Source organism: Carassius gibelio, chromosome B25 (assembly GCF_023724105.1).
Source record: "Carassius gibelio isolate Cgi1373 ecotype wild population from Czech Republic chromosome B25, carGib1.2-hapl.c, whole genome shotgun sequence".
In the NCBI taxonomy this organism is placed as follows: domain Eukaryota; kingdom Metazoa; phylum Chordata; class Actinopteri; order Cypriniformes; family Cyprinidae; genus Carassius; species Carassius gibelio.
In genome coordinates, this window is record NC_068420.1 from 16,578,862 (window position 1) to 16,590,656 (window position 11,795).

At 36.7% G+C, this 11,795-nt stretch overlaps 1 protein-coding gene across 1 annotated transcript; it reads right to left on the reverse strand.

The window, feature by feature from the left end:
* Window positions 1-5,891: 5,891 nt before the first annotated feature.
* LOC128013824 (GPI-linked NAD(P)(+)--arginine ADP-ribosyltransferase 1-like) lies at window positions 5,892-6,790 on the reverse strand. The gene is made up of 2 exons (XM_052597001.1): window positions 6,740-6,790; window positions 5,892-6,677 (listed from the first exon to the last, which is right to left on the reverse strand). The coding sequence occupies exons 1-2, from the start codon at window positions 6,788-6,790 to the stop codon at window positions 5,892-5,894; spliced, it is 837 nt and encodes a 278-aa protein (XP_052452961.1).
* Between the last annotated feature and the right edge of the window lie 5,005 nt (window positions 6,791-11,795).

Sequence of the window (11,795 nt, forward strand, 5' to 3'; positions counted from 1 at the left end):
GATGATTCATCTGGCCCTCTGAAAATCGTTTTTTTTTTTTTTTTTTTTTAAAGCTTATCTTATCTTAAGCTTAGCCTAGATAAAACTACTCTGTCAGTGACCATGCTATTAATTCTATTGTTAATTTTTTTGTGTTGCATTGTAGGTTTTTTATTCACAAAAACACATTTCTCAAGTTGTTACCTAGATTTGATATCTTTCTTGCAGAGATTTTGCTCACTGTAAATATTTAACAACAAGAATAACAAGTTTATTGAGGCTTATGATGATATTTTTCTTACTGAGTTGTTATATGTTTTCCATTTTTCCTTTATATAATTGTATTTCAGTGCAGTGCTGGTTTTTGTTTTGTTTTGTTTTTTACAAAATAAAAGCTGTGTAAGTTCACTGGTGTTTATACCGCACATATCGAGCGCCCTCTTCAGGTGCGGAATCAAACTGCTACTGTTGATCTAAAATCACGAAGCGTCCCCAACACAAGACTGGGTTACATTTCTACGAATGCTCTTCCAAGGTCTTCTATAAGGGGAAGACGGTTGATTAATTGCATGACTACATCATTAGCCCCCTATAGCTTGAGTAATAGCTCAGCCATCCTGATAATTTGGCCTGTTTATCATCCTCTCATTAATCTGTCTACATCAAGCTGCAAGATTAAGCTAAATCAGCCGACAAGTTTAACCTAGACAGTTTAGTTTGAGACCATATGCTGGGTTATGTCCGTCACTGCATGTCACCCAGCCTAATCTCCTCAGAGGGGCGGATTTAACTGGCTATTTCCTGCCAGCTCTTAGTGGGACACGCTGGCTTAGACTGAGTTTGTGGGCCATACGGATCTGGATAGTGTCTGTGCTTTCATGCTGGTCAGCTGGAGCTTTAACTACTCTTTAAGATTAGATTAAGATAACAAACCTCAGCGATTTGCACAGGTGTTTGTGGGGGTATGAGGCTTTGAGTTTATGCAGGATCCTACACCAACCTCATTTATGTTCCTAGTTTTATTTTAAAAAAAAAAGTTATAATAACAGTAATAATAATACTAATATTTCAGTTATTCTCCTAATCACGTTGCCCCTTGATATGGAACAGCTTATCCTCACTCAAATTCCTGGGAGAAGGTCACAGGTCATTTTTAGGTCACATTTCATCCAAAAATCAGAAGAAACCAATAAGAAATACTACAGATTTGTCGGCTGCACTTTCATGATGTGAATCTCTCGTTCCACCACATCCCAAAACTGTTCTGTTGGATTGAGATCTGGTGTCTTTGGAGGCAAATGAGTAAAGTGAACTCATTGTCATATTCAAGAAACCAGTCTGTGATGATTTGAGCTTTGTGACATTATCATTATTATACATTATCCTGCTGGACATAGCCATCAGAGGATGGGTACACTCTAGTCATAAAGGGATGGACATGGTCAGCAATAATACTTCAGGTAAGCTGTGGCGTTTAAACAATGCTCAACTGGTACTAAGAGGCCCAAAGTGTGCCAAGATAATATCTCTCACACCATTACACCATCACCAGCCTGAGCCGTTGAGACAAGGCAGGATGGATCCATGCTTTCATGTTCTTTACGCCAAATTCTGACCCTGCCATCTGAATGTCGCAGCAGAAATCTCATCAGAAAGACTCATCAGCCCAGGCAACGTTTTTCTAATCCTCTTGGTGAGTCTGTGTGAATTGTATCCTCTGTTTCCTGTTCTTATCTGACATGAGCGGCACTCGGTGTGGTCTTCTGCTGCTGAAGCTCATCTGCTTCAGGGTTTGGTGTGTTGTGTGTTCAGAGATGGTGTTCTGCAGACCTTGGTTGTAACGAGTGGTTATTTGAGTTACTGTTGCCTTTCTATCATCTCTAACCAGTCTGCCCATTCTCCTCGGACCTCTGACATCAACAAGGTTTAAATTTAATTTTTAATTTAATTTAATTTAATTTAACAAGGCATTTTCCTCCACATAACTGCTGCTCACTGGATATTTTCTCTTCTTCAGACCATTCTCTGTAAACCCTAGAGATGGTTGTGTGTGAAAATCCCAGTAGATCAGCAGTTTTTTAAAGGGGGGGTGAAATGCTATTTCATGCATACTGAGTTTTTTACACTGTTAAAGAGTTGGATTCCCATGCTAAACATGGACAAAGTTTCAAAAATTAAGTTGTACGTTTGAAGGAGTATTTCTGTTCCAAAAATACTCCTTCCGGTTTGTCACAAGTTTCGGAAAGTTTTTTTCGAGTATGGCTCTGTGTGACGTTAGATGGAGCGGAATTTCCTTATATGGGTCCTGAGGGCACTTCTGTCGGAAGAGCGCGCTCCGGTATAGCGAGGCTGAGCAGCACAGACATTTGACTGAGCAGAGCGAGAGCGTCGCGAAAAGTCACAAAAGGAGTGTGTTTTTGGTTGCCAGGGCAAGACAACCCTGCACAGATTACCAAAAAAATAGCATTAAAGGGACCAGTGCATGGAGTTTATTTTTACAGAGCATCAACGGATTTGTGCAAGTGTTTTTGTTTGTTCCCTGCATTTCGAAGATGCTTGTTTTACAAACAAGGCCCAGTTTGACGACGGATTTGCGTATCGTTTATTTCTTAAGGATGATGCAATCCCAACGAAAAAGGGTTACGATCGTGTGTTGGAACCGCAGGCGGTGAGTAAAACTGCTTCAAATATCTCTGTCTTGTTGTTAGTGCATCCCCTCCCATGCCGGAGACCCGGGTTCGAGCCCCGCTCGGAGCGAGTCGTTGCTGCTGCTGCTCTCGTTCAGTTTCAGCCTGTGGATCTGATTCTGGATCATAAATAAACGGCTGAATCTGACTGTAAGCCATGGTTTGTTTTGGATTATGGTTTTTCCCTCACGGTAATGTCACAGCTTCCAAACGCTCTCAACGCAAAAGCCTATTCGCGCTCGTGATTCTTTAGCTCCGCCCACACGTCACGCCTCCAGCCGGTCGTGTTTTTCCGGGAAAAATCAGTACAGACTATCTTTCTCTTATGAATATAATAAAACTAAAGACTTTTTGGAGTTATGAAGGATGCAGTACTACTCTATAGGTACTCAAGATTAACAGGGTATTGAGTGAAAACGAGCATTTCACCCCCCCCCCCCCTTTTTAAAATACTCAGACCTTCCGTCTGGCACCAACAGCATTTCCACGTTCAAAGTCACTTAAATCCCCCTTTTTCCCCGTTCTGATGCTCGGTTTGAACTTCAGCAAGTCATCTTCATCACATCTAGATGCCTAAATACATTGAGTTGCTGCCATGTGATTGGCAGATTAGCAATTTGTGTTACCAAGCAATTGAACAGGTGAACCTAATAAAGTGGTCAGTGAGTGCATATTGAGTGTGTGTGTGTGTGTGTGTGTGTGTGTGTATAAAATGTATGGAATAAGATTTGTGCAAAATAACATGATTATCCAGTTAACCGTCTCCTCCAATTTGTCATGACTGTATTGCGAAAAAAATCTCACTGTAATGGAAACCAACAACAAAAATAGATATTTTCATATGTGAAATATGAAAGATACATATATAAGAAAATATCTATTTTTGTTGTTAACAAAAATGCAAGAAATGCTTAAAAATATTACATTTTCCCTCATGTAGCCTTTTTATTCATTTAGTTAGTTTTGTTTGGAATGAAATGGGACCTGTTTTCATGAGGTTTGCCCACCTTGGATTTAAATAGACAGCTTACTAGTTTAAGGCTGATTTACCTTCACAGTCCAACAGGAAGCAGGTGAGCAGGTGAGGACACACTTCCTCCAGCACGGAGCAGAAGGAGGTGAACGCACACGGGCTCTTCAGTGACAGCTGATCCAGGAAGAGCTCGGCTCGTTTCTCTCTGGACTCTTGACCCAGTATCTCTTTGTATTCCCCGAGAGAAAACACTTTGTCGTACACCAGGTACGGCAGCACCTTGCTGACATCCAGTTCCTTCAGGATCATCTCCCTGTGCTGCTTCAGGACCTTAGCAACCCATTTCTTTCTCTTCCTGTTGACAGGCTTTCTTCCTTTAGTCCTCTGTCTTTTATTCTTCTTGATAAACCACTTCTTGGTGCCACTTCCAAACATCTTCACATTGAGGATTTCCACTAAGACGTCTTGAACAGTTCCATTGAAGAGAGGAATATGCATATTTTTTACAACCAATACGTGGTCATGCTTGTATGTTCTGCCCGTATTTGTTGTGACACCCGAAGCGTCCCGGGACAGCAGGACAATCTGGAGACAAAATACGTGCTTGGCGCTTACAGATGGTAATAGGATTAGCTTTGTGTTAAGCAGACTACGGTTAGATTGGTCTGTCTATTGCTAGATTGGAATACATAGAGTATGTATTTGAAATATGAGGTTGGAATAAATTTTTTTTAATAAATGAATAAATAAATACATTTTTACTGCACATCAAATCTGTAAAAAAAAAAATAATAATAATAATAATAAAAAAAACACTAAACTTCATTCTTATAGACATTTTATTTTTTTGTAAGCCTAAACATATGCATTATATAGTAAGCATAATTATAACTTTTTTCACATTTACTGGATTTATACAGTATATACCGTATTTTCCGGACTATAAGTGGCACTTTTTCTCATAGTTTGGCTGGTCCTGCAACTTATAGTCAGGTGTGACTTATTTATCAAAATTAATTTGACATGAACTAAGAGACATGAACCAAGAGAAAACATTACCGTCTACAGCCGCGAGAGGGCGCTCTGTGCTGCTCAGTGCTCCTGTAGTCTACACTGAAAACATAGAGCTCCCTCTCGCGGCTGTAGATGGTAATGTTTTCTCTTGGTTCTTGGTTCTAAATAAATGCGACTTATAGTCCAGTGTGACTTATATATGTTTTTTTTCCCTTATCATGACGTATTTTTGGACTGATGCGACTTATACTCAGGTGCGACTTATAGTCCGAAAAATACGGTAGTCGGTAAAAATCCTGATTGCAGTATAGCAGACTCTACCATAGTGAAGCACATTTACAGTCTTGCATCACTGAGATCATTTTTAGTGCTTTCATTTATATTTTACATTTGGTTTCATTTATTAACATTCGACTTTTTTCAGTTTCAGTCATTTTGATGTGTGATAAAGTTCATAAAGCACCATAAAGTATTAAACTGTGTTGAATTGTGGTTTTAAAAACGGTCACAAAATATTTTTGTTATGTACTGTATTTATGGTACCTTGTCATCTTTTGTGGTTAAGTTAATCATTTAATTAAAGTATTTATTAATAAATGCTTGTTAGGAATATTTTGAATTTTAATTGAAACGAATATACAAGCACAACTAATAAAAACAGTTCTTTTCAAATCAGTGTCAATAAACAAAAGGTTCACAGCATTGTGACCATTTACTCTGTTTATGTTTTGTTTTCCTGTCCAAAGATGGTGGTAAACATTTTTTCATAATCAAGGTAATATTTGTAAGTACAGAAACTGGCCTTCAGACTTTCTTTTTTACTATATGAATGTTCAGAATTCAAATTAGACGACATGATTTTATTTATTTATTCTTACCTGTCTGTCCATTTGGCCTTTATAAGAGCATGCACTTTCTTGTGTTTTGTGTTTATTGTCAAGTGCCTAAATGAGTTTGTTTTAAACTGGCCTACTTAATTTAATAATGAAATTTATTGTCGTAGTATGACAATTCACTTCCCTTCTTTCTGGATAAATAGAAAATATTCTCAATGTGCACATGAAACAAGAACAGAGGTGTAAAATCTATATATAAAAAGAAAAGTATTCAGGTGTCTTTAACTCAAATTCAGAAAACCAAATTCAGTTCATGTTATGAAAAGTTGTATCAACTGTCCCCAAGTTAAATCTGACAAGCAATTCAAAGTTCATCAACAGGAAACGTACAGTATCTGCAAGTCAGCAGGTAAAAATTTTGCAAAGTAATGTTAAAATTAGTAAAACACTAAAACCAGTGACGTGGTTTCCACTGTTGAACAGCCTACAGTTCAGGTCGCTGCTTTTCCCCGAGCTTTCCAGCGTGAACACAGTTTGGCACCAGAGATCCTTCTGATCTGTCCTGTTCCTGACAGCAGCGACTTTAAACGTCTCATACGGAGGAATCAGCACCTCGTCCTCGTCAGGAAACTTCGAATAACTTGCCACCTCGGCACCTTCACAAGTGTAGATTTCAAAACAAAACACATCTCCGAAACCTTCAGCTACTGTACGATTGAGAGACGAGGATGTAAAAGAGCCGAAACGGACCTCTGCGTTCAGAACATCTGAATCAAACTCAACATCTGTCCCACGATAAGTCGACTTACAGCCTTGCTGTGTTTTCTTCAGAAGCTGTATCGCCTCAGTTAACAGAAAATGAAGGGAATACCATGGGTATGTCATGTTTTTGTATTTGTCTTTCTCTCTGCGGACAGCGTTATTGAACTCACGGTATACTTCTTTATCAGTGTACACGTAAATAGCAATTAAATGGTTCTCTGTCAAGTCTTCTTTGGCGGCCGAGGTGTTGTTTTCAGCTTCTTCCCAAGCTGTTTTAAACGCAACTGAGTTGTTGAGTTCCTTCTCTAGGTATTCTGTCATCACCAGGTGAGCCATGTCTTCTGTACATCCATCATACTGGTCATCAACTGAGTTCAGTGCCATGTTGAATGGATAGATCAGTCCTTCAGCAGCAGCTCTGTGACCCTGTGGGAATCAAGATGATCACATTATCAGTTTTCATGTCTGTAATATTCATACAAGCTTACCTGTTCTAGAGCGGCTGAAATGAGAAGAAGAGCTTCGATGATCAGCAGCATCTCGATTTAGTCAAATCTTTTAGACGCACTACAAGATATGATATAACGAAAAAGCTGAAAAACAAGAAACACAAAAGGGTTTCATTAACACTCCATGCTATGTGCATAGATTTGCAGAATCAAATGTTTCTCCAACTTCTTATATAATAGAGTTTTATACCTACATCATAATAATATAAAAAGAATAATGACAATGCATTTTTAAGGCGAGACCAAAAACAAAACAAAACATAGGCAACATCGTTTTTTATGCATTTATACATTAATGCATAATTTTTTTGGAAAGAAAAACATCCAAAAAGCACACTTTTAAGTGCTCTTAAATCTTCAGCTCACACTTTAAACATCACACATCTGAAAACACCATAATAAAGACCGGCGGGAATGCAAATGATCATAAAACACCATTATGATAAAACTGAAATAAGTTAACTTTTTTCCCTTACAAGTGTTCACTGATCTTCCACTTACATGCACAGTAACTTGTTCCTCAGACTTTGCACTTCTCCGCTGCTCTCAGTCCCGAGGTTCAAGAGGAGCTTCTGAATAAACTCAGACTTGTATTTTAACTCATTATACAGTCATTCTTTTTCTTGAAAGAGGACAATGAATGCATTTGTAAAGTCTCCCACGTTTTCCATGAGAACCTCCTCTTCCAGGACAATGAAAACATTGAACACACTGGAAAGCGATGTGAAGAATTCCCGTTTTCATTTGAATTGATGCTCTCAAGACTAATAACAGTAATAACTCTATAACTCTAAAATAACAGTAATAATACTCAGTCTATAATAATGAATAAAGCCAGAATACTGAATATCCTCACTGCCCATGTTCTCACTATTTGGTAATTGAAAAAAAAAAAAATCCCACTTTTTAAACTTCTCTTTAATTTCTGCAAAGGTGGTTTTGTCTCAGTGGTTTAAGATCTTTATATTTTTAAATATAATATCAAGCAAGATGATCTTGTAAATAGTTTTTGCTCCTTTTCTTGAAATAGAAATTACTATAGTGTAGGTATAATACATAGGCTTAGCTGGTGCTTTCTTTAAGCACAGAATAAAACTACAATATCAAATGTGTAGATCATATGCCAACAATTTGAGATTAACCTATATTGTTTGGAATACAGCACTTAGACTGTAAAACATAAAATAGTCAGAATAACAGTGATTCTGCGGTGCAATGTGACGCGTGCAAGCCAAGATCAGATAAGTTTTGGGCATCTATCCATTAACATTTACACTGCATCTCTTACAGCTTGAAAGTATTTTAGTTTTTGTTTTTTAGCACAAAAATGATCAACTGATTATAAGTTTCTGCCACATCTGACCAGTAGGTGGCATCATCGTCCAATGAGAAAGTTGAATGTCAATTCCAGAACCAAAAAACAAACTGCAGCAGGAGACAGGTTAAAAAGTGCAGCTTTATGCTGTTGTGTTGATCGTCTGATCGGCTTCTGTTGAGTGTAGTCTGTAACATCTGAACCATCGTCAACATTCGTCAAAATAAGAATGAAAATGCTTTGATTTAAATCCATACATATATATTTTTTAAATGATGCATTATGTTACATAATGGCCGAAGAATGTCATAATGGCACAAAACAATTTTTTTTTTAATTAATAAGACTCTAAACATACCCTAATCTGTGCAAAATTTACCTCATGAGTTTTAGTTAAGGGAAATTAATACAGAGAATGATAAGAATATCTAAAACAGTAGAAAATTTCAAATTCACCTTGTTCAAATTACTAACTCGAAATGTTCAAATGCAAGCATCAGACCAGCTGCAAAAATAAGTAAACAGACATTTGGAGATCATTTTAGGCAAAATTGTAAATGATAAATACAACCACTGGTTTGTCACTTTTGACCAATAGGTGGCACTGTTACCAAATTATGGTTGTGGTTATGGATGTGGTGTGGCCAGTGTGAGGCGAGTCAAAGCTCTGCAGAGAAAGAATCAGATGCAGTTTGAAAACAGCTTTATCTGTCGACTCCAATTTGGTAAAAATCGAACCATTGGTCTAGGAGGAGTTAATTGAAAAGGATTTAACCAAAAAAAAAAAAACATGTTTTCAATGTTTATGTTTAATGTTCAAAAAATATAGAGACCAGTTTCATGACAATAGGCAAAACGAAACAAAGAGTAGTCTACCTTTTTGAGTACCTTCAGGACATGGTGCTGATGACACACCATGCATTTGTAAAATATAGTATATTACAACAGTATTAAAAATTGCTGTTGCCCAATATGGCCGACATTAAAAAAATGGATATTGTTCAACGCAACGTCACAATGAATTTAAAGAGACTAGTCTTGTGGTTTTTGGCCAAACTGTTTCTTTAGTCATAAGCAAAAACACCCATCTCCTGGCCACTGATTGTTAAGACTGTCCTCTATCAGTGTGCCAAATTTAATAACTTTCATACAAACTGTTTTTATAGGCTGCCATGGTCTCAAGAACAGAAGAAGATGAAAATAAAAGGAAAAGAAGAAGGAAGATTAGGGTGTAGTGCTCAGTAAATGAACCTTTTTGTGTGAAAACATAATTTAATTCAGAGCAGATTCTGTAGTCCTACAGTAAACGCCTCTGATTGGCCATTGCTTCCAACAGTGATGCCTGTGATTGGCTACTCAACGCTTTAAAAATACTTGTGGATAGAAATGTCCAAAATAGAAATTTTGGATTCATAGCGATGAATTTTGATTAAAGGTGGCAAGTTTGCACTGCTGATTATTTTCGAACATGTTTCCTAACAAAATAACTCTCATGTCTGCAATTGGTCGTCAAACACTGAATCCCACCCCAAGCTCATGCCATCGGCTGAGCAAGTGGCGCCTTAAAAAACCAATATAACACTCACAAATTGAGCTCTTGATTTACAGTAAACACTAAATAATGCCATTCAGGTTGGTATAAAATTTCAAAACCATTTACAGTTTCTTTAAACACTAATTTAGGTTATTAGGTGCGTAAAAAATTGTAAACAAGCGATTTAATGGTATAAAAATAACAATTAAACATGTTATCCGTGAACAGACTCAATGTTTAGCTGTTATTCATTCAGTAGCAACAGACAACAGGCTGGTTGTCACACATTATCATCTGATGGCATTATTTTACCATGATACTGCAACTTTTTATAACACACCGTACAAGATTGCAATCACATGATGCGGCTTCGGTCTTCCCACTGCATTGAAGTGAATCAGATAATATTCCAGGATGTGTACGTGACCGATCCAACCCTCACTTATCAGTTTCACATAATCTTAATCAAGGAGTTACATTAAAATGATTGATTCTCAGTAAATACACCTTTGTTACAGCATCAGGAAGTTTCCACGGCTGTTTTTAACATGACGTTATTACCAGTTTAAATAACAATTAACCATTTACTCAAAAGTCCCCACTTATAATCAATGCTTGAATAGATTATTTTAATGTCTTGCATGGCCGCTATTTAAATTAAAACTTATAAGATTTTTTATATAGCTTTAACACATTTTATTTAGCAAGGATGCATTAAACTGGTCACAGTAAATGCATTTAAATTGGTAGAAAACATTTCTATTTCAAATAAATGCAGTTATTTTGAACTTTCTTTTAATCAAAGAATAAAATAATAGTTGGCAAGATTACCAGAGCAGAGATTCTGATGTTCGTCTAGAGATTCGTCTTATTTACAAGCAGAGGAATGCACACGCATGCATCGCGGGACTGTCATGAACGTGCCAGAAATTCTTAAATAAACTGATTATTTTAGTTTTCTTTGTGCTCAAGCAGTATTCTCGTTGCCGGTTGAACCACTGATGTCATATTTTACCAATCTCACTATGTTTCTGGGTCTTGATTGTGGTAGTACCCTACCCTTGCTGTCTGTGTAGGGTCAGAAAGCTCCCGGATTTCACCAAGAATATCTTAATTTGTGTTCTGAAGTTGAAAGAAGGTTTGGAACAACATGAGGGTGAGTGATTGCAGTAATTAAGTAATAAATGGATTATTTGGAATTTCCAAAATTGTCCATAAGTATGCTGAAAAATCTTTTTGCTGAGTTTATTTGTATATATATCTATATATATCTATATATATCTATCTATATATATATATATATAGATATATATATATATATCTATATATATATATATATATATATATATATATATGTATGCAAATATGCAGTAGATATGCTGTATTGATCACAGGTCAGAAGAGTAAGCGGGGTCAGTTCTGAAAAGGAAGTTGAGATTACGTTTATCATTATGCTTACATTTGGTTCTAATGGAATGAGTAATAGTTTGGTCTAATTACAAGCTTTAGGGTTGGTTTAATCTCAGACAGCATGTCACCTTGTTTAATCTTCATATCTGTGGATGCAAAGGTTGGTCTAAGGGTGTGAAAATGGAGGAGAAACTATGATACAGATCTGTTGACATCAAAGGCCATGTTTCCAGTCACTCGTGTGTCGCTGCACACTTCCTCTTCCAGTAAACTGAAATGCTTTCATGGAAATGATTCACACAAGTGAAAAAAATACAGAGAATATGTCATGTTAATATATAACATAAAAGCAATATAACTAGTAAATTCAGGTTAACTGTGGGATGGTTAAGTCATCACAATTTACCTGAACTCACCATATAATGCACACCTAAATTGTTCTGAAAAAAAACCCAACATTACATCACACACTTGTGACATGATCAGTTTTCAAAGTGTAGATTCTTGTTGAATCAGACCATCAAGTTATAATCCGAGAACATTTAAAGAAATAAACTAGATGTTGCAGAGTCTGTTTGTTAATTTAATATAATTCACACACACACACACACACACACACACACACACACATATATATATATATGCACACATTGCATATCATAAAATTAATATTTTCCATTTTTAAATCCATATAATTTATTCTCCATCTTCTGTTACCAGTTATCTGCACAGAATTTAACCCAGTCTAATCCAGCATAAAGTCTAAGGCCCCAGAC